Source organism: Triticum dicoccoides, chromosome 3A (assembly GCF_002162155.2).
Source record: "Triticum dicoccoides isolate Atlit2015 ecotype Zavitan chromosome 3A, WEW_v2.0, whole genome shotgun sequence".
Classification (NCBI taxonomy): Eukaryota; Viridiplantae; Streptophyta; class Magnoliopsida; order Poales; family Poaceae; genus Triticum; species Triticum dicoccoides.
Genome location: NC_041384.1, coordinates 751,815,838 through 751,839,653, shown reverse-complemented (window position 1 = coordinate 751,839,653; position 23,816 = coordinate 751,815,838). Strand labels below are relative to the sequence as shown.

General features: G+C 47.7%; 1 protein-coding gene and 1 pseudogene across 1 annotated transcript in view; both read left to right on the top strand.

Annotated features, from left to right (window-relative positions):
- LOC119273272 lies at positions 1 to 14,844 on the top strand (annotated as a pseudogene).
- The window catches only part of LOC119273271 (disease resistance protein Pik-2-like), an 18,366-nt gene continuing 8,303 nt past the window's right edge, over positions 13,754 to 23,816 (top strand). Inside the window, exons 1-7 of the mRNA XM_037554493.1 lie at positions 13,754 to 13,838; positions 13,925 to 14,052; positions 14,155 to 14,402; positions 14,617 to 14,741; positions 14,830 to 15,329; positions 16,700 to 16,955; positions 21,117 to 21,509. Coding sequence (XP_037410390.1) covers positions 14,869 to 15,329; positions 16,700 to 16,955; positions 21,117 to 21,509 — 1,110 coding nt within the window. The 5' untranslated portion in view covers positions 13,754 to 13,838; positions 13,925 to 14,052; positions 14,155 to 14,402; positions 14,617 to 14,741; positions 14,830 to 14,868. The remainder of the gene's footprint in view (positions 13,839 to 13,924; positions 14,053 to 14,154; positions 14,403 to 14,616; positions 14,742 to 14,829; positions 15,330 to 16,699; positions 16,956 to 21,116; positions 21,510 to 23,816) is intronic.

Genomic DNA, 23,816 nt, shown 5'->3' with positions numbered 1-23,816 from the left:
ATGGCGAACCTAACGGCCATGAACGAGCCCGACTCCACGGCGTCAACCCACCGGACCCCTTCGCACCGGCAGCTATGGCGGGTGCAGCAGGCAAGCAGCGCGCACCCGACGCCGCTGACCACAAAATCAGCGCCGATACAGATCACGGATCCAATCCGCATCATTGCTACTAACATCTTTCAACACAATTTTCTCTAGGAACATGTCAAAATAAACACAGGGAAGCAACAATGCGAGCTATTGATCTACAACATAATTTGCAAAATACTACCAGGACTAGGTTCATGATAAATTTAAGTTCAATTAATCATATTACTTAAGAACTCCCACTTAGATAGACATCCCTCTAATCATCTAAGTGATCACGTGATCCAAATCAACTAAACCATGTCCGATCATCACGTGAGATGGAGCAGTTTCATTGGTGAATATCACTATGTTGATCATATCTACTATATGATTCACGCTCGACCTTTCGGTCTCCGTGTTCCGAGGCCATATCTGTATATGCTTGGCTCGTCAAGTATAACCTGAGGAATCCGCGTGTGCAATTGTTTTGCATCCATTGTATTTGAACATAGAGCCTATCACACCCGATTATCACGTGGTGTCTCAGCACGAAGAACTTTCGTAACGGTGCATACTCAGGAAGAACACTTCTTGATAATTAGTGAGAGATCATCTTAAAATGCTACCGTCAAACTAAGCAAAATAAGATGTATAAAAGATAAACATCATATGCAATCAAAATATGTGACATGATATGGCCATCATCATCTTGCGCCTTTGATTTCCATCTCCAAAGTACTGTCATGATCTCTATCGTCACCGGCATGACACCATGATCTCCATCATCTTGATCTATATCAATGTGTCGTCACGTGGTCATCTCGCCAACAATTGCTCTTGCAACTATTGCTATCGCATAGCGATAAAGTAAAGCAATTATTGGACGCTTGCATCTTATGCAATAGAGAGACAACCATAAGAATTTTGCCAGTTGCCGATAACTTCAACAAAACATGATCATCTCCTACAACAACTTATATCTCATCACGTCTTGACCATATCACATCACAACATGCCCTGCAAAAACAAGTTAGACGTCTTCTACTTTGTTGTTGCAAGTTTTACGTGGCTGCTACAGGCTTAGCAAGAACCGTTCTTACCTACGCATCAAAAACCACAACGATAGTTTGTCAAGTTGGTGCTGTTTTAACCTTCGCAAGGACCGGGCGTAGCCACACTCGGTTCAACTAAAGTTGGAGAAACTGACACCCGCCAGCCACCTGTGTGCAAAGCACGTCGGTAGAACCAGTCTCGCGTAAGCGTGCGCGTAATGTCGGTCCGGGCCGCTTCATCCAACAATACCGCCGAACCAAAGTATGACATGCTGGTAAGCAGTATGTCTTATATCGCCCACAACTCACTTGTGTTCTAGTCGTGCATATAACATCAACATATAAAACCTAGGCTCGGATGCCACTGTTGGGGAATGTAGTAATTTCAAAAATTTCCTATGCACACGCAAGATCATGGTGATGCATAGCAACGAGAGGGGAGAGTGTTGTCTACGTACCCTCGTAGACCGGAAGCAGAAGCGTTATGACAACGCGGTTGATGTAGTCGTATGTCTTCACGGCCCAACCGATCAAGCACCGAAACTATGGCACCTCCGAGTTCTAGCACATGTTCAGCTCGATGACGATCCCCGGACTCCGATCCAGCAAAGTGTCGGGGAAGAGTTCCGTCAGCACGACGGCGTGGTGACGATCTTGATGTTCTACCGTCGCAGGGCTTCGCCTAAGCACCGCTACAATATTATCGAGGAGTATGGTGGAGGGGGGTACCGCACACGGCTAAGAAAACGATCACGATGATCAACTTGTGTGTCTATGGGGTGCCCCCTGCCCCCGTATATAAAGGAGTGGAGGAGGGGAGGGCCGGCCCTCTCTATGGCGCGCCCTAGGGGAGTCCTACTCCCACCGGGAGTAGGATTCCCCTTTCCTAGTCCAACTAGGAGTCCTTCCATGTAGTAGGAGTAGGAGACAAGGAAGGGGAAGAGGGAAAAGAAGGAAGGAGGGGGCGCAGCCCCTCCCCCTAGTCCAATTCGGACTAGGCCTTGGGGGGGCGCGCGGCCTGCCTCTCCCTCTCCCCTAAAGCCCAGTAAGGCCCATATACTTCTTCTCCCGTATTCCCGTAACTCCACAGTACTCCGAAAAATACCCGAACCACTCGAAACCTTTCCGATGTCCGAATATAGTCGTCCAATATATCGATCTTTACGTCTCGACCATTTCGAGACTCCTCGTCATGTCCCTGATCTCATACGGGACTCCGAACTCCTTCGGTACATCAAAACTCATAATATAACTGTCATCGAAACCTTAAGCGTGCAGACCCTACGGGTTCGAGAACAATGTAGACATGACCGAGACACGTCTCCGGTCAATAACCAATAGCGGAACCTGGACGCTCATATTGCCTCCTACATATTCTACGAAGATCTTTATCGGTCAGACCGCATAACAACATACGTTGTTCCCTTTGTCATCGGTATGTTACTTTCCCGAGATTCGATCGTCGGTATCTAAATACCTAGTTCAATCTCGTTACCGGCAAGTCTCTTTACTCATTCCGTAATACATCATCTCGCAACTAACTCATTAGTTGCAATGCTTGCAAGGCTTATGTGATGTGCATTACCGAGAGGGCCCAGAGATACCTCTCCGACAATCGGAGTGACAAATCCTAATCTCGAAATACGCCAACCCAACATTTACCTTTGGAGACACCTGTAGAGCTCCTTTATAATCACCCAGTTACGTTGTGACGTTTGGTAGCACACAAAATGTTCCTCCGGCAAACGGGAGTTTCATAATCTCATAGTCATAGGAACATGTATAAGTCATGAAGAAAGCAATAGCAACATACTAAACGATCGGGTGCTAAGCTAATGGAATGGGTCATGTCAATCACATCATTCTCCTAATGAAGTGATCCCGTTAATCAAATGACAACACATGTCTATGGTTAGGAAACATAACCATCTTTGATTAACGAGCTAGTCAAGTAGAGGCATACTAGTGACACTTTGTTTGTCTATGTATTCACACATGTATTATGTTTCCGGTTAATACAATTATAGTATGAATAATAAACATTTATCATGAAATAAGGAAATAAATAATAACTTTATTATTGCCTCTAGGGCATATTTCCTTCAATGTTTCCTAACCATAGACATGTATTGTCATTTGATTAACAGGATCACATCATTAGGAGAATGATGTGATTGACATGACCCATTCCATTAGCTTAGCACCCGATCATTTAGTATGTTTCTATTGCTTTCTTCATGACTTATACATGTTCCTATGGCTATGAGATTATGCAACTCCCGTTTGCCGGAGGAACACTTTGTGTGCTACCAAAAGTCACAACGTAAATGGGTGATTATAAAGGAGCTCTACAGGTGTCTCCAAAGGTACATGTTGGGTTGGCGTATTTCGAGAATAGGATTTGTTACTCCGATTGTCGGAGAGGTATCTCTGGGCCCTCTCGGTAATGCACATCACATAAGCCTTGCAAGCATTACAACTAATGAGTTAGTTGCGAGATGATGTATTACGAAACGAGTAAAGAGACTTGCCGGTAACGAGATTGAACTAGGTATTGAGATACCGACGATCGAATCTCGGGCAAGTAACATAGCGATGACAAAGGGAACAAAGTATGTTGTTATGCGGTCTAATCGATAAAAGATCTTCGTAGAATATGTGGGAGCCAATATGAGCATCCAGGTTCGCTATTGGTTATTGACCGGAGACATGTCTCGGTCATGTCTACATTGTTCTCGAACCCGTAGGGTCCGCATGCTTATCGTTACGATGATAGTTTTATTATGAGTTTATATATATTTTGATGTACCGAAGTTTGTTCAGAGTCCCGGATGTGATCACGGACATGACGAGGAGTCTCGAAATGATTGAGACATAAAGATTGATATATTGGACGGCTATATTCGGACACCGAAAGTGTTCCGGGTGATTTCGAAGAAAACCGGAGTGCCGGAGGGTTACCGAAAACCCCCGGGAGAAGTAATGGGCCTTATGGGCCCTAGTGGAGAGAGAGAGAGGGGCGGCCAGGGTGGGTCACGCGCCCCCTCCCCCTCTGGTCCGAATTGGACTAGGAGAGGGGGGGGGGGCGCCCCCCCCTTTCCTTCTCCCTCTCCCCCTTCCTTTCCCCCTCCTAGTAGGAGTAGGAAAGAGGGGAGTCCTACTCCTACTAGGAGGAGGACTCCTCCTCCTTGGCGCGCCCTAGGGCCGGCCGGCCTCCCCCCTTGCTCCTTTATATACGGGGGCAGGGGGGCACCTCTAGACACACAAGTTGATCTTCAAGATCGTTCTCTTAGCCGTGTGCGGTGCCCCCCTCCACCATAGTCCTCGATAATATTGTAGTGGTGCTTAGGCGAAGCCCTGCGACAGTAGAACATCAAGATCGTCACCATGCCGTCGTGCTGACGGAACTCTTCCCCGACACTTTGCTGGATCGGAGTCCGGGGATCGTCATCGAGCTGAACGCGTGCTAGAACTCGGAGGTGCCGTAGTTTTGGTGCTTGATCGGTCGGGCCGTGAAGACGTACGACTACATCAACCACGTTGTCATAATGCTTCTGCTGTCGGTCTACGAGGGTACGTAGATTACACTCTCCCCTCTCGTTGCTATGCATCACCATGATCTTGCGTGTGCGTAGGAATTTGTTTGAAATTACTACGTTCCCCATCAATCCTTTCTAGAGACGGAGTTTCTGTCGAAAGAAGTGAGTGGGAGGAAAGTAAAACTTGATGAGGTAAGTGTACCTACTCCCTTATTGGAAAGTAGTTCATCACAGAAATCTGTTCCTGTGACTACTACACCAATTAGTGAGGAAGATAATGATGATGATCATGCAACTTTAGATCAAGTTACTACCGAACCTCGTAGGTCAACCAGAGTGAGATCCGCACCAGTGGTACGGTGATCCTGTTCTGGAGGTCATGTTACTTGACCATGACGAACCTACGAACTATGAGGAAGCGATGATGAGCCTAGATTCCGCGAAATGGCTTGAGGCCATGAAATCTGAGATGAGATCCATGTATGAGAACAAAGTATGGAGTTTGATTGGCTTGCCCAATGATCGGCGAGCCATTGAGATTAAATGGATCTTCAAGAGGAAGACGGACGCTGATAGTAGTGTTACTACCTACAAAGCTAGAATTGTCGCAAAAAGGTTTTCGACAAGTTCAAGGTGTTGACTACGATGAGAGTTTCTCACTCGTATCTATGCTTAAGTCTGTCCGAATCATGTTAGCAATTGCTGCATATGAAATCTGGCAAATGGATAAACAAAACTGCATTCCTTAATGGATTTATTAAAGAAGAGTTGTATATGATGCAACCAGAAGGTTTGTCAATCCTAAAGGTGCTAACAAAATATGCAAGCTCCAGCGATCCATCTATGGACTGGTGCAAACATCTCGGAGTTGGAATATACACTTTGATAAGTTGATCAAAGCATATAGTTTTATACAGACTTGCGGTGAAGCCTGTATTTACAAGAAAGTGAGTGGGAGCACTACAACATTTCTGATAAGTATATGTGAATGACATATTGTTGATCGGAAATAATGTAGAATTATTCCGCAAAGCATAAAGGAGTGTTTGAAAGGAGTTTTTCAAAGAAAGACCTCGGTGAAGCTGCTTACACATTGAGCATCAAGATCTATAGAGATAGATCAAGACGCTTGATAAGTTCTTTCAATGAGTACATACCTTGACAAGATTTTGAAGTAGTTCAAAATGGAACAGCGAAAGAAAGAGTTCTTGCCTGTGTTACAAGGTGTGAAATTGAGTAAGACTCAAAACCCGACCACGGCAGAAGATAGAAAGAGAATGAAAGTCATTCCCTATGCCTCAGCCATAGGTTCTATAAAGTATGCCATGCTATGTACCAGATCTATGTATACCCTACACTGAGTTTAAGGGAGTACAATAGTGATCTAGGAGTAGATCACTGGACAGCGGTCAAAATTATCCTTAGTGGAATAAGGATATGTTTCTCAATTATGGAGGTGACAAAAGGTTCGTCGTAAAGGGTTACGCCGATGCAAGTTTTGACACTGATCCAGATGACTCTAAGTCTCAATCTAGATACATATTGAAAGTGGGAGCAATTAGCTAGAGTAGCTCCGTGCAGAGCATTGTTGACATAGAAATTTGCAAAATACATACGGATCTGAATGTGACACACCCGTTGACTAAACTTCTCTCACAAGCAAAACATGATCACATCTTAGTACTCTTTGGGTGTTAATCACATAGCGATATGAACTAGATTATTGACTCTAGTAAACCCTTTGAGTATTGGTCACATGACGATGTGATCTATGGGTGTTAATCACATGGTGATGTTAACTATTGGTGTTAAATCACATAGCAATGTGAACTAGATTATTGACTCTAGTGCAAGTGGGAGACTGAAGGAAATATGCCCTAGAGGCAATAATAAAGTTATTATTTATTTCCTTATATCATGATAATATTTATTATTCATGCTATAATTGTATTAACCGGAAACATAATACATGTGTGAATACATAGACAAACAGAGTGTCACTAGTATGCCTCTACTTGACTAGCTCGTTGATCAAAGATGGTTAAGTTTCCTAGCCATTGACATGAGTTGTCATTTGATTAACGGGATCACATCATTAGGAGAATGATGTGATTGACTTGACCCATTCCGTTAGCTTAGCACTCGATCGTTTAGTATGTTGCTATTGTTTTCTTCATGACTTATACATGTTCCTATGACTATGAGATTATGCAACTCCCGTTTAACGGGGGAACACTTTGTGTGCTACCAAACGTCACAACGTAACTGGGTGATTATAAATGTGCTCTACAGGTGTCTCCGAAGGTACTTGTTGGGTTGGCGTATTTCGAGATTAGGATTTGTCACTCTGATTGTCGGAGAGGTATCTCTGGGCCCTCTCGGTAATGCACATCACTTAAGCCTTGCAAGCATTGCAACTAATGAGTTTGTTGTGAGATGATGTATTACGGAACGGGTAAATAGACTTGCCGGTAACGAGATTGAACTAGGTATTGAGATACCGACGATTGAATCTCGGGCAAGTAACATACCGATGACAAAGGGAACAACGGATGTTGTTATGCGGTCTGACCGATAAAGATCTTCGTAGAATATGTGGGAGCCAATATGAGCATCCAGGTTCCGCTATTGGTTATTGACCAAAGACGTGTCTCGGTCATGTCTACATAGTTCTCGAACCCGTAGGGTCCGCACGCTTAACGTTTCGATGACAGTTATATTATGAGTTTATATGTTTTGATGTACCGAAGGTTGTTCGGAGTCCCGGATGTGATTACAGACATGACGAGGAGTCTCGAAATGGTCGAGACATGAAGATTGATATATTGGAAGCCTATGTTTGGATGTCGAAAGTGTTCCGGGTAAAATCGGGATTTTACCGGAGTACCGGGAGGTTACCGGAACCCCCCGGGGGGTTAATGGACCATAGTGGGCCTTAGTGGAGAAGAGAAGAGCTGGCAGGGCAAGGGCCGCTCCCCCTCCCCCCCAGTCCGAATAGGACAAGGAGAAGGGGGAGGCGCCCCCCCCCCCTTCCTTCTTCTCCTCCACATCTTTCCCCCTCCACTCCTAATCCAACTAGGAAAGGGGGGGAGTCCTACTCCCGGTAGGAGTAGGACTCCTCCTGGCGCGCCCCCTCTAGGCCGGCCGCACCTCCCCCCTTGCTCCTTTATATACGGGGGCAGGGGGCACCCTAGAGACACAACAATTGATCGTTTGATCTTTTAGCCGTGTGCGGTGCCCCCCTCCACCATAGTCCACCTCGATAATACTGTAGTGGTGCATAGGCGAAGCCCTGCGTTGGTAGAACATCCTCATCGTCACCACGCCGTCGTGCTGACGAAACTCTCCCTCAACACTCGGCTGGATCGGAGTTCGAGGGACGTCATCGGGCTGAATGTGTGTTGAACTCGGAGGTGTCGTGCGTTCAGTACTTGATCGGTCGGATTGTGAAGACGTACGACTACATCAACCGCGTTGTGCTAACGCTTCCGCTTTCGGTCTATGAGGGTACGTGGACAACACTCTCCCCTCTCGTTGCCATGCATCACCATGATCTTGCGTGTGCGTAGGAATTTTTTTGAAATTACTACGTTCCCCAACATAATTATTCCAAGCATACATGTAAAATCCATGATCTGATACATGATGTTGCACTATCTACAATGGAAAAGAATGTGCTTTCGCACATGAGAAACCAGGTCAGATTGAGTGGCTTCTAGATACAGCTCGCCACTTACTTTTGTCTTGTGAAGAACCAGAAATTATTTTGAATGATTCTCTGGCGAAAAGATCTCCGGCTATCCAAACACTGTTTTGTGATAGTTATATATGGAATTCATTGCAGCATTTATCAAAATACAGCTCTTTGAAGGCATTACAACTGTGTACAAGGAGCAGGTCATTCCCCTTGAAATCAAAGCACCTACATCACCTATCGTACCTTGATCTCTCGAGGAGTGATATCGAAGCACTTCCTGAAGATATAAGCATTCTATATAACCTGCAAACATTGAATGTCTTTGGCTGCAATAAACTTCTTCGGCTTCCTAGGCAAATGAAGTATATGACTGCCCTCCGTCATCCCTCCGCCATCTCTACACTCATAATTGTCCAGAGATGAGGAACATGCCTGGCGACCTCCGAAAACTCTTGTCACTACAGACACTTACCTGTTTTGTAGCAGGTCCTACTGGCCCCGAGTGTAGTGGTGTTGGAGAGTTGCAACAGTTAAACCTTGGTGGTGAGCTACAGCTGCATCAACTAGAGAATGTGACAGAAGAAGATGCAAAAGCAGCAAAGCTGAAAAACAAGAAGGAACTTCGAGAATTGACATTAAAATGGACTGTTGGTGGTACGCATGCTGCAAGAGTGCTCGAGGGTCTCCAACCTCATGATGGGCTGCAGGCTATAAGGATAGAATCCTATGGAGGCACCACCTTTCCAACATGGATGGCTATTTTGCTAAACATGGTTGAGATCCATCTTTCCAATTGTAAAAAACTTCAATGGTTATTCAGTCGTGGTACATCCTTCACTTTTCCTCCAAATCTGAAGATGTTTACACTACGAGGTCTGGAATGTTTGGAAGGATTGTGGGAAATAACAAGTGAGGAACAAGATGAAGAGATAATATTTCCTCAGCTTGAGAGGTTGTGTGTTATAGGATGTCCAAAGCTGACAATGAAAGCTAAATCACCAAAGCTGACTAGGTTAGACTTCGAGGGAAGTGAGGAAGAGATATTCCTCTGGGTAGCTAGATATATGACTTCATTGACCAATCTGAATCTGCAGAACCGTAAAGACATAGAAACAACCTCGGCGGCGATGGTTGATTATAGTTATACACAAGTGGTGGATGCCATGGAAAAATGGAATCATCATGATTTCCCTCTGGCAGAGATGAGCTTAGATGGCTTAAAGTCAGGTGTGTAAGTGAGCTATGTGCATGCTTTGTACAGCTTCATCACTTGAGCATTAACGATTGTGCTACGCTTGTCTACTGGCCAGATAAAGAGTTCCAAAGCTTGGTATCCTTGAGGAGTCTAGAGATTTGGTACTGCAAACAACTGGTTGGATGCGTAGAAGCTCCTGCGGCTGAACCATCAACAGTATCGGAACTGTCCATATTCAGCGGGAGTCTGCATCAGGGAGAGTCAGCATCATCGGTTCTTCAAGGGTCACCTGTACATTCAGAGGTGTCATCATCATCAGCCGTAGCCAGGGTGGAACAGTTTCCCTTCCCATGTTTAGAAGAGATAGTCATAGGAGGGTGTGACAGCTTAACAGGGGTCCTCCATCTTCCCCCATCCCTCGAGAAAATAATAGTTTCTCGGTGCTGTGAGTTGAGATCAGTGGAATCCCACTCGGGAGAGTTCCCATCACTGGAGCGCCTATCCATCTCGAATTGCAAATCCCTGTCATCCCTACCGGATGGGCCACAAGCATACCCATCTCTTCAAGAGCTTTTAATTAGAAAATGTCCTGGTATAAAGAGTCTCCCTGCAGGCCTGCAGCAACGGCTAAGCAGCCTTGAGGAGAAAGATCTAGATGCCCGCTATCAAGGTATGTACACATGCGTCAGTTTCCTTGTCTATTAGTTTGTCACGTTTCAGCAACAAATTCAGACATCCTTCCAGATATACTACTACTGGAGCTGGATCGATTATTCTAGTCAGGTAGATACGTAATTAAATGAGGAGGCTCTCGATTTATTTATTTATTTGGGTGTGTTAATGTACACTATACTAGAGAGTATGTTTAATCAACTATTCACTGATAATTGTAATGGCACACACAAAAGATAATGGTAACGACATGGTAGAACCACGACCAACATTGGAGTTTACGTATATTCTTCTTGGTTTCTTCAGGTCATGCTTTTCCATTGTAAACTTTGATGCTGCATTAATGTACTTACAAATTTTCTGTGACGTCATTTATGAACAGAGCCTAGTCTTCTGAAGCCCAAGACATGGAGAAATATCATCCGCGGAGATTAGCAAGATGTCATTATGTCACGCCATCACTATGGGGAGCTACGACCAAGCAGCAGCAGCAGCAGCAGGAGATTCGATTTGGTTCGATTATACGGAGGCCCATCGATCACTATATTCTGAGTGTTTTCTGGTGTTACTGTGTGTGGCTTGTTCGCGGGACTATTTCCGCGCATGGAGTCTAGCTTATGTGCTTGTGTGCTTTATTGGACTTGCTGGTCTCAGATTTAATTTACCACCAGTGTATTATATGCTTGAACAATGTTCTGGGAGAAAAAAATGTATATATAATGCCGTCAGTTGCGACCTAAGGCCAAGTCTAGCCAATCCCCTAAAACGAGAGGAGTAAAACGACGGTGTAAACTTAGTGAAGAATATTTACTCTACTTAGTTTTAGCCGGACCTAGCCGATCCCTTAAATATAACAGAGTAAATGTTTCTTTTTGTCATTTGCATTTCATTTTCGGCCACTGAAACAAATTTCATTCCTTCTTTATTTCATTGAATGGCATTTTGATACATCGGAGTACATAATTCACCAATTCTTCGCTACGAGAACTTGCAAGGAGCTTGCACACTTCTTTCTTCTTCGGTTTCGATGAATTTGACATTGCGTTGCATCTAGTCTCATCTCTAGTCTCTACTTTAGCAAGGAGTGCACGGACATCTAACAAATTTCTCGAGATCAATAAATCGATGTATTCTTCTTCCCAACACCAAAACTTACATGCATCATATATACAAATTTGAGCAAACAATGAGCTAAAAATTGTGCCGAATCAGGTGAATAGCCGCATCAAAACAAGCACTAACCTCATCTTTTTTGCACTTGAAGAACATCCATCCGGGATGCAAATTTGAGCAAACAATGAGCTAAAAATTGTGCCGAATCAGGTGAATAGCTGCATCAAAACAAGCACTAACCTCATCTTTTTTGCACTTGAAGAACATCCATCCCGGATGCAAATTTGAGCAAACAATGAGCTAAAAATTGTGCCGAATCAGGTGAATAGCCGCATCAAAACAAGCACTAACCTCATCTTTTTTGCACTTGAAGAACATCCATCCAGGATGTTCCGGCGTGGTCGAAACTCGGCGCACCATCTGTCGTGGGCAGTCGTCACACTTCATGACCAGCAATGTTGGCTAGCTGCCGGTCGGGGCAGTGCCGAGCCCGGCCGACGGCCGGGCATGTCTTTGCCGGCGAGTCGACGACGACTGAGATTCGAGCGGCTAGAGGAGATGGCCATACCTGCATGCGACACGGACTCGTAGTTGGGGCTATGCGGTTCGGTAAATCGGCCAATCCATGACAAAGGCGCCATCACCGGTGGCCGGATGCGCCAAATCTGGCGGTGGCGGCCGCAACCGTAGATCTACCGATTTATGCACCGACGACGGCGAGAGAGGCTCAAATCCGGGTGGGCGAGGACCACAGTGGGGCCTACGGAGCGCCTGCTGTGGCGGGTGGTGGTCGACGGGGGCCGGGAAGGATGACGCCGGCATGCCGGCGTAGATACGGTGCAAGAGTGGGGTGGGTAAGGCAACGGGGGAAGGGACTTTTTTCTTTCAAGCGGTAGCGGCGGAGTAAATATAGGCGCCGGATATGAGGCTGAGGATAAATTATCCTCCTCAATTCGGTTTAGTGGATCAATTAGGTCCCTGTTAGAAGAGTAAAATTGAATAGGGGGTCGATTAGAGTTGGCCTAAATTGAACAGGATCAACCTACTTGCAATTCTCAACCAGAGGCAGATGGTGTGTGTCATATCTCTTCAATTTTCTTTTGTTCATCATCAGAACATCCATCCAATTTTTCCCACAAAAAAAAAAAAAAGAACATCCATCCAATTATACAAGACACAAGAGATATCCCCTTGCTTGGATGTATACAATTCCAATCCTTTTCAAGGGGAATCTATGACAGTGCTACTGGTCTCCTGCATAACTCGGACTTCGCCATTGGTTCGCTACTATTTGTTACTACAAATGAGTCTTCTTCTAAACATATGGAAACCATTAGATCCAGGAAGGACTGGCTTTACTGCTCCGATGGACAGGTTTACCGGTGATCCTTAAGTCTGATTGTACCGTAACCTTGTTAATGCCGCTAAGCGCTAGCATCACAAAATAATCTATAGAGATAATAAGCTCCCATGATTTAAAGCGGTTTTGCTTCGAGGGTTGTGAGACCGCTGAGGGCCCTAGCGGTAAGGTGTGTCCCGTTTAGTTTTAGTTCTCCTTCTTGTTTTTATTTCTTTACACATTTTAATTCATGAACGCTTGTTAAAATTTGTGAACATTAAAAAGAAGAAGAATAATTACAATTCACATTTTTAGATTCATTAATATTTATTAAATTTGTGGATATTTCATGATCATTTTTAAAGTTTGTGATCATTTTCAAAATTTGTAAGCTCCCGTAATTTAGGCGTTCTGGTTCTTCGAGGGTTGTGGGATCGCTGAGGGTCGTACATGTAAGGTTGTGTGGTGCTTAGTCTTATTTCTCCTTCTCGTTTTAATTTTTTTTACACATTTTAATATTTACAATTCCCATTTGTAGACTCAATAATATTGATTACATTTTTGGATATTTCACAATCATTATTAAAGTTTTGTAACATTTTGAAAATTTGAAAAACATATTTAACTTGTGGACTTTCTAAATCCATGAGTATATTTTAAATTCATGATCATTTTCTAAAATTTGTGTTTTTTACCATTTGATTAAAAAACAATCCTTGAACATCTTTTAATTAAATTAACTTTTTCAAATTTCAAAAGGATAGCCGATTTATCTAAGCTAATAGTGGCACGAGCAGAAAAAAAGCTAAGCGAGCGAGACTTCGTTGGCCGGCCCATGTGAGCATTCTTGCTGCTGCTCCACGCCTCCTCCGCCATTGTCAAATCCAATCCCTCCCCCAAACTAGACCCAAAGAATCCTATCTCTCTTTACCCAATTGCTAAGGCAGGCAAAGCCACCATGAAGATGCGTATGCTGCAGTGCTGCTGCGCCAACAAGAAAAGAAAAGAAGCTTCTTTATTCTTTGGAGGACGTACGGAGGCTGCGGCAAGAAGAAAGGAATCTGACTCCATGGCCCGGCCCCGGCTTTATCTCCAATCCTTTCTCCACCGCGCTTCATTCCCCCACCTGATGACGCAGCGACCATCCCTTCGTCCTGGTCAGGTAAGTTTTTCTCTTTTGTCTTTCTTAGTCTGCTCTGCTTAGTGCTGGATCTTTCATTGTTTGTGACTTTGCAAATTATCTCTCAGATTCCGCCGGCAGATCTCTCAAGTCTGGTCCTTTTGGAGGGAGAACGCTGCTGTTTAGGCTGAACGCTCCGAGGCTGTGTTCACCGCAGCCTTTGGCTTGCTCACGGCCGTGGCGTCTGACACATCAGGTATGCTGCTCTGTTTCCCTCTCTTGTTATTTACCTCTTCAGATTCAGCTCAAGCGCAGCCATTAGCGTCGATTGACTGAATTGATCTTGCTTGCAGTACAGCCTCCATCAGTCACAACCAATTGATCCATCCACACAAACAGCCACTAAATGGAGGCGACGGCCATGAGCATTTGCAGATCTTTCATAGTTTGTGACTTGTAAATCATCTCTCTGATTCGGCCGGCAGATCTCTCAGCTGGTTTGCTTGTTTTGGAGGGACAACGCTGGTGTTGAGGCTGTGTTCACCGTCTTGGATTTCATCGCTACAGCCTTCATCTTGCTCGCCGCCGTGGCGTCGGCAACACCAGGTATGCTGCTCTGTTTCCTCTATTGTTATTTACAGTACCTCCTAAGATTTAGCTCAAGCAAACCAATTGATCCACCCAGCATCAGTTTGCACTACACAACCAATTGATCCACACAAACATCTACAGTAGTAAATGGAGGCGACGTACGGCCATCAGCGTCGACAAGTCCGCGTTTGTATAAGTACTAAACTTATCTCTCTGATTCACCCGGCAGATCTCTCAAGATTGATCATTTTGGAGGGAGAACACTAGTGTTGAGGCTGAGGGCTCCGAGGCACTCTCTTGGATTTCACCGCCACAGCCTCCGTCTTGGTCGCTGCCGTGGCCTCGACACACCGGGTATACTGCTCTATTTCCTCCTTTGTTATTTACCTCTTCAGATTTAGCTCAAGCACAGACGCTTACACCCAGCATCATCGATTTGCAGTACACAACCTATTGACGCACACAAACAAACATTCAGTAAATGGAGGCGACGGCCATCAGCATCGGCAAGTCCGTGTTGAGCGGGGCGCTCAACTACGCCCAGTCTGCCGTGGCCGAGGAGGTTGCTCTGCAGCTTGGAGTCCAACGTGACCACTCCTTCATCTCGAACGAGCTCGAGATGATGCGGGGTTTCCTGATGGCCGCACATGATGAGCGGGATGACAACATGGTGGTGAAGATCTGGGTGAAGCAAGTCCGCGATGTGTCCTATGCTGTCGAGGACTGCCTCCTAGATTTTGCTGTCCGTCTTGAGAAGCAATCTTGGTGGTGTCTCTCTCGCAAGGTGCTAGCCCGGCGTTATGTAGCGATGCAGATGAAGGAGCTCAGAGCTGATGTGGAGGAGGTCAGCCAGAGGAACCAACGGTACCACCTCATCAAGGACTCTAGCTCCATCTCTACCTCTGCTGTTGGACAACCTGTCAACTCCAGTGCGACATTTATGTTTGGGTGGCTTATTAACACATCGTCGCCGCCGCTCCCTTCCTTCGCCTTCCTTCTCCCTCGCCGCCGCCAGGGTACGCCGCTGGGCAAAGCCCGTGCGTGCGTCAGCGGCGGCGGGGCTCCCTCCCTCCTCGCGAGGCTCCTGGGCGGCGCGGGACGGCCGGCCCTCGCGGCGGCGCTCGGCTCGGCGGCAGATCGGGTCGCCGGCGGATCTGCGGGGCTCCCCTTTGGTGGCGCTGCGGTGATGGCGGCGGCGTGGTCTGCGTGGGGCGGCGAGGCGCGGGCTCCTCCTCCTCCCGATCTGATGGCGTCGCGGTGGCGCCGGCGCTCGGGCGTGCGGCGGGGTCCGTGAGGGTGGTCGGCGCGCGACGTCTCCCTCCCCGATCTGATGGCTCCACGGTGGCGCCAGTGCTCGGGCGGCGGTTGGTGTCGACAAGCGGTGGCGGGCGCTGGGATCTCGGCGGCACTCCGGCGTGTGCAGGCGGCGGTGGTCCCTGTGCGCGGTCGGCAGCTTCGTCTCCGACCCGGACGGCGCGGGGGATGGCGGCGGTCCGGCGTGGCCGGCGATCTGGATGCGGTGGTGCCGGTGGCTCGCTGATCTGCCGGTACTCCAGGGTCTGCCTAGTGGTGCTGGTGGTGACGGCGGCCCGTGCATGAGAGTTGGATTCCTTCGAACTAATCTAGGTGAAAACTTGCCTTCGGCTTCTGCTAAGGCCGGCGGTGGCGGCGCTATGTGCGTCGTTCCCTTCTTGAAGGCATCGCCGTGGAAAAGTTCAAGGCCACTCTCTGCTACCTCCGGGGGAAACCCTAGATCGGATCCTCCCTTGGGGGCGTCATTTTTGGAGGTACACACGTGATCGAGGGACCAGAGGACGGATTCTTTGCTGGAGCGGTGCTTCATCCTACACACTGATGGCGACGGATCTTGACGGCGTGGCGCGGTGCAGATTCGGAGTTCGCTGTGGGAGGATGGACTCGCGCAGGAGGACGGCGCTGTCGGGCGTCGTGGTGCCGTCGATGGCAAAGAGACCTGGCACCGTACATGCAACAGTACAACTCTGAAGATGGATTTGTGGCAGGTGGCTGCGGCGGCCTCATACCCGGCAGGCGTCCTGGTTGAGGAGTGCGTCGGACTGATAGGTGCCCCATACCCGGCAGGCGTCCTGATTGGGACCTCAGGTCTTAGATGTTTAGGTTTGGCTGCGATGTCTATATGGTATTAGGCCCAGACTATCTGCGCCCCTTCATCAATTGGATAGGTGTAGCGACAGTTGTTGCTTAGACGATGGCTTTACTCTTGCTGTTGTATGGCTTTGTAAGGTTTTGTGATAATAATTAATAAAGTGGCCGTATGCATCGCCCAGATGCAGAGGCCGGGGGTCATCCTCCTTTTCTAAAAAAAAACCTAAAATGGATCTCGTTGAGCTGATCAATTGCAAGGATGATGCACTTCGAGTGATAGCTTTGTGGGGTACAAGTAGCAGTGATCTGCGGGAGATGTCCATCATCAGAAGTGCCTATCAAGATCCCATGATAGACAAGAGTTTTGATTGTTGCGCTTGGATCATGTTGATGTGTCCTTTCAATCAGATAGATTTCATTTCAAACATTGTTAGGCAAATCTATGTTATTCTCTTCAAGAGATAGGAGAAGAAGGAAAAACAACTATTGGGGCCCAAGTTTTGAAGATGATATTGACCACAACGAAAGAAGATGGTTTGGCTCATGTGTTCAGGAGATTCTTGATTCAGAGGACGGAGGAAGATAGCTTGGCATATGAGTTGAAAAGATATTTGAATGACATGAGTTACTTAATTGTACTCAATGACATATACATCATTGAAGAGTGGGATTTCATTAAAACATGTTTCCCAAACAACAAGAAAGGAAGCCGAATCATAGTATCGACTGAGCAAGTTGAAGTTGCAAGCTTATGCATAAGAGCAGAGGAAAAAGCTCTAGTGCATAAGAAATTATTTTCTGACCAGTCTCTTTATGCTTTCTACAATGAGGTAATTTTGAAGTCCTGAACATTGTTTAATTAATACTCTTGTTGTTATTTTTGTTCAGCGTCTCAACTAATAGTTAACGTAATTAACCATTCTACATAGTTTAATTTCAAAATAACTGTACACTTTCTGCTTTTTCATGAGAATGTTTTTTGTAGGATTGTATACACTTTATTTGTGCTACAATTCACATATATAGCAACGTTAACGTATCAAGGCATACGTACTGCAAATTTGACTCCATCGGGTCGCCGGCGGATCTGCGGGGCTCCCCTTTGGTGGCGCTGCGGTGATGGCGGCGGCGTGGTCTGCGTGGGGCGGCGAGGCGCGGGCTCCTCCTCCTCCCAATCTGATGGCGTCGCGGTGGCGCCGGCGCTCGGGCGTGCGGCGGAGTCCGTGAGGGTGGTCGGCGCGCGGCGTCTCCCTCCCCGATCTGATGGCTCCACGGTGGCGCCAGTGCTCGGGCGGCGGTTGGCGTCGACAAGCGGTGGCGGGCGCTGGGATCTTGGCGGCACTCCGGCGTGTGCAGGCGGCGGCGGTCCCTGTGCGCGGTCGACAGCTTCGTCTCCGACCCGGACGGCGCGGGGGATGGCGGCGGCCCGGCGTGGCCGGAGATCTGGATGCGGTCGTGCCGGTGGCTCGCTGATCTGCCGGTACTCCAGGGTCTGCCTGGTGGTGCTGGTGGTGACGGCGGCCCGTGCATGAGAGTTGGATTCCTTCGAACTGATCTGGGTGAAAACTTGCCTTCGGCTTCTGCTAAGGCCGGCGGTGGCGGCGCTATCTGCGTCGTTCCCTTCTTGAAGGCATCGCCGTGGAAAAGTTCAAGGCCACTCTCTGCTACCTCCGGGAGAAACCCTAGATCGGATGATCGAATGACGGCGGTGCTCTGGTGTCGTTCCTCCCTTGGGGGCGTCATTTTTGGAGGTACACACGTGATCGAGGGACCAGAGGACGGATTCTTTGGTGGAGCGGTGCTTCATCCTACACACTGATGGCGATGGATCTTGACGGCGTGGTGCAGTGCAGATTCGGAGTTCGCTGTGGGAGGATGGACTCGCGCAGGAGGGCGGCGCTGTCGGGCGTCGTGGTGCCGTGGATGGCAAAGAGACCTGGCACGGTACATGCGACAGTACAGCTCTGAAGATGGATTTGTGGCAGGTGGCTGCGGCGGCCTCATACCCGGCAGGCGTCCTGGTTGAGGAGTGCGTCGGACTGATAGGTGCCCCATACCCGGCAGGCGTCCTGGTTGGGACCTCAGGTCTTAGATGTTTAGGTTTGGCTGCGATGTCTGTTTGGTATTAGGCCCAGACTATCTGCGGCCCTTCATCAATTGGATAGGTGTAGCGATAGTTGTTGCTTAGACGGTGGCTTTAGTCTTGCTGTTGTATGGCTTTGTAAGGTTTTGTGATAATAATTAATAAAGTGGCCGTATGCATCGCCCAGATCCAGAGGCCGGGGGTCATCCTCCTTTTCTAAAAAAAAGCTAAAATGGATCTCGTTGAGCTGATCAATTGCAAGGATGATGCACTTCGAGTGATAGCTTTGTGGGGTACAAGTAGCAGTGATTTGCGGGAGATGTCCATCATCAGAAGTGCCTATCAAGATCCCATGATAGAAAAGAGTTTTGATTGTTGCGCTTGGATCATGTTGATGTGTCCTTTCAATCAGATAGATTTCATTTGAAACATTGTTAGGCAAATCTATGTTATTCTCTTCAAGAGACAGGAGAAGAAGGAAAAACAACTATTGGGGCCCAAGTTTTGAAGATGATGACCACACGAAAGAAGATGGTTTGGCTCATGTGTTCAGGAGATTCTTGATTCAGAGGACGGAGGAAGATAGCTTGGCTTATGAGTTGAAAAGATATTTGAATGACATGAGTTACTTAATTGTACTCAATGACATATACACCATTGAAGAGTGGGATTTCACTAAAACATGTTTCCCAAACAACAAGAAAGGAAGCCGAATCATAGTATCGACTGAGCAAGTTGAAGTTGCAAGCTTATGCATAAGAGCAGAGGAAAAAGCTCTAGTGCATAAGAAATTATTTTCTGACCAGTCTCCTTATGCTTTCTACAATGAGGTAATTTTGAAGTCCTGAACATTGTTTAATTAATGCTCTTGTTGTTATTTTTGTTCAGCGTCTCAACTAATAGTTAACATAATTAACCATTCTACATAGTTTAATTTCAAAATAACTGTACACTTTCTGCTTTTTCATGAGAATGTTTTTTGTAGGATTGTATACACTTCATTTGTGCTACAATTCAAATATATGGCAACGTTAACGTATCAAGGCATACGTACTGCAAATTTGACTCCATCGGGTCGCTGGCGGATCTGCGGGGCTCCCCTTTGGTGGCGCTGCGGTGATGGCGGCGGCGTGGTCTGCGTGGGGCGGCGAGGCGCGGGCTCCTCCTCCTCCCGATCTGATGGCGTCGCGGTGGCGCCGGCGCTCGGGCGTGCGGCGGGGTCCGTGAGGGTGGTCGGCGCGCGACGTCTCCCTCCCCGATCTGATGGCTCCACGGTGGCGCCAGTGCTCGGGCGGCGGTTGGCGTCGACAAGCGGTGGCGGGTGCTGGGATCTCGGCGGCACTCTGGCGTGTGCAGGCGGCGGCGGTCCCTGTGCGCGGTCGACAGCTTCGTCTCCGACCCGGACGGCGCGGGGGATGGCGGCGGCCCGGCGTGGCCGGAGATCTGGATGCTGTCGTGCCGGTGGCTCGCTGATCTGCCGGTACTCCAGGGTCTGCCTGGTGGTGCTGGTGGTGACGGCGGCCCGTGCATGAGAGTTGGATTCCTTCGAACTGATCTGGGTGAAAACTTGCCTTCGGCTTCTGCTAAGGCCGGCGGTGGCGGCGCTATCTGCGTCGTTCCCTTCATGAAGGCATCACCGTGGAAAAGTTCAAGGCCACTCTCTGCTACCTCCGGGGGAAACCCTAGATCGGATGATCGAATGACGGCGGTGCTCTGGTGTCGTTCCTCCCTTGGGGGCGTCATTTTTGGAGGTACACACGTGATCGAGGGACCAGAGGACGGATTCTTTGGTGGAGCGGTGCTTCATCCTACACACTGATGGCGACGGATCTTGACGGCGTGGTGCAGTGCAGATTCGGAGTTCGCTGTGGGAGGATGGACTCGCGCAGGAGGACGGCGCTGTCGGGCGTCGTGGTGCCGTTGATGGCACAGAGACCTGGCACGGTACATGCAACAGTACAGCTCTGAAGATGGATTTGTGGCAGGTGGCTGCGGCGGCCTCATACCCGGCAGGCATCCTGGTTGAGGAGTGCGTCGGACTGATAGGTGCCCCATACCCGGCAGGCGTCCTGGTTGGGACCTCAGGTCTTAGATGTTTAGGTTTGGCTGCGATGTCTTTTTGGTATTAGGCCTAGACTATCTGCGCCCCTTCATCAATTGGATAGGTGTAGCGACAGTTGTTGCTTAGACGGTGGCTTTAGTCTTACTGTTGTATGGCTTTGTAAGGTTTTGTGATAATAATTAATAAAGTGGCCGTATGCATCGCCCAGATGCAGAGGCCGGTGGTCATCCTCCTTTTCTAAAAAAAAAGCTAAAATGGATCTCGTTGAGCTGATCAATTGCAAGGATGATGCACTTCAAGTGATAGCTTTGTGGGGTACAAGTAGCAGTGATCTGCGGGAGATGTCCATCATCTGAAGTGCCTATCAAGATCCCATGATAGACAAGAGTTTTGATTGTTGCGCTTGGATCATGTTGATGTGTCCTTTCAATCAGATAGATTTCATTTGAAACATTGTTAGGCAAATCTATGTTATTCTCTTCAAGAGACAGGAGAAGAAGGAAAAACAACTATTGGGGCCCAAGTTTTGAAGATGATGACCACAACGAAAGAAGATGGTTTGGCTCATGTGTTCAGGAGATTCTTGATTCAGAGGACGGAGGAAGATAGCTTGGCTTATGAGTTGAAAAGATATTTGAATGACATGAGTTACTTAACTGTACTCAATGACACACACACCATTGAAGAGTGGGATTTCATTAAAACATGTTTCCCAAACAACAAGAAAGGAAGCCGAATCATAGTATCGACTGAGCAAGTTGAAGTTGCAAGCTTATGCATAGGAGCAGAGGAAAAAGCTCTAGTGCATAAGAAATTATTTTCTGACCAGTCTCTTTATGCTTTCTACAATGAGGTAATTTTGAAGTCCTGAACATTGTTTAATTAATGCTCTTGTTGTTATTTTTGTTCAGCGTCTCAACTAATAGTTAACATAATTAACCATTCTACATAGTTTAATTTCAAAATAACTGTACACTTTCTGCTTTTTCATGAGAATGTTTTTTGTAGGATTGTATACACTTCATTTGTGCTACAATTCAAATATATGGCAACGTTAACGTATCAAGGCATACGTACTGCAAATTTGACTCCATCGGGTCGCTGGCGGATCTGCGGGGCTCCCCTTTGGTGGCGCTGCGGTGATGGCGGCGGCGTGGTCTGCGTGAGGCGGCGAGGCGCGGGCTCCTCCTCCTCCCGATTTGATGGCGTCGCGGTGGCGCCGGCGCTCGGGCGTGCGGCGGGGTCCGTGAGGGTGGTCGGCGCGCGACGTCTCCCTCCCCGATCTGATGGCTCCACGGTGGCGCCAGTGCTCGGGCGGCGGTTGGCGTCGACAAGCGGTGGCGGGTGCTGGGATCTCGGCGGCACTCTGGCGTGTGCAGGCGGCGGCGGTCCCTGTGCGCGGTCGACAGCTTCGTCTCCGACCCGGACGGCGCGGGGGATGGCGGCGGCCCGGCGTGGCCGGAGATCTGGATGCGGTCGTGCCGGTGGCTCGCTGATCTGCCGGTACTCCAGGGTCTGCCTGGTGGTGCTGGTGGTGACGGCGGCCCGTGCATGAGAGTTGGATTCCTTCGAACTGATCTGGGTGAAAACTTGCCTTCGGCTTCTGCTAAGGCCGGCGGTGGCGGCGCTATCTGCGTCGTTCCCTTCATGAAGGCATCACCGTGGAAAAGTTCAAGGCCACTCTCTGCTACCTCCGGGGGAAACCCTAGATCGGATGATCGAATGACGGCGGTGCTCTGGTGTCGTTCCTCCCTTGGGGGCGTCATTTTTGGAGGTACACACGTGATCGAGGGACCAGAGGACGGATTCTTTGGTGGAGCGGTGCTTCATCCTACACACTGATGGCGACGGATCTTGACGGCGTGGTGCAGTGCAGATTCGGAGTTCGCTGTGGGAGGATGGACTTGCGCAGGAGGACGGCGCTGTCGGGCGTCGTGGTGCCGTTGATGGCACAGAGACCTGGCACGGTACATGCAACAGTACAGCTCTGAAGATGGATTTGTGGCAGGTGGCTGCGGCGGCCTCATACCCGGCAGGCATCCTGGTTGAGGAGTGCGTCGGACTGATAGGTGCCCCATACCCGGCAGGCGTCCTGGTTGGGACCTCAGGTCTTAGATGTTTATGTTTGGCTGCGATGTCTGTTTGGTATTAGGCCTAGACTATCTGCGCCCCTTCATCAATTGGATAGGTGTAGCGACAGTTGTTGCTTAGACGGTGGCTTTAGTCTTACTGTTGTATGGCTTTGTAAGGTTTTGTGATAATAATTAATAAAGTGGCCGTATGCATCGCCCAGATGCAGAGGCCGGTGGTCATCCTCCTTTTCTAAAAAAAAGCTAAAATGGATCTCGTTGAGCTGATCAATTGCAAGGATGATGCACTTCGAGTGATAGCTTTGTGGGGTACAAGTAGCAGTGATCTGCGGGAGATGTCCATCATCTGAAGTGCCTATCAAGATCCCATGATAGACAAGAGTTTTGATTGTTGCGCTTGGATCATGTTGATGTGTCCTTTCAATCAGATAGATTTCATTTGAAACATTGTTAGGCAAATCTATGTTATTCTCTTCAAGAGACAGGAGAAGAAGGAAAAACAACTATTGGGGCCCAAGTTTTGAAGATGATGACCACAACGAAAGAAGATGGTTTGGCTCATGTGTTCAGGAGATTCTTGATTCAGAGGACGGAGGAAGATAGCTTGGCTTATGAGTTGAAAAGATATTTGAATGACATGAGTTACTTAACTGTACTCAATGACACACACACCATTGAAGAGTGGGATTTCATTAAAACATGTTTCCCAAACAACAAGAAAGGAAGCCGAATCATAGTATCGACTGAGCAAGTTGAAGTTGCAAGCTTATGCATAGGAGCAGAGGAAAAAGCTCTAGTGCATAAGAAATTATTTTCTGACCAGTCTCTTTATGCTTTCTACAATGAGGTAATTTTGAAGTCCTGAACATTGTTTAATTAATGCTCTTGTTGTTATTTTTGTTCAGCGTCTCAACTAATAGTTAACATAATTAACCATTCTACATAGTTTAATTTCAAAATAACTGTACACTTTCTGCTTTTTCATGAGAATGTTTTTTTGTAGGATTGTATACACTTCATTTGTGCTACAATTCAAATATATAGCAACGTTAACATATCAAGGCATACGT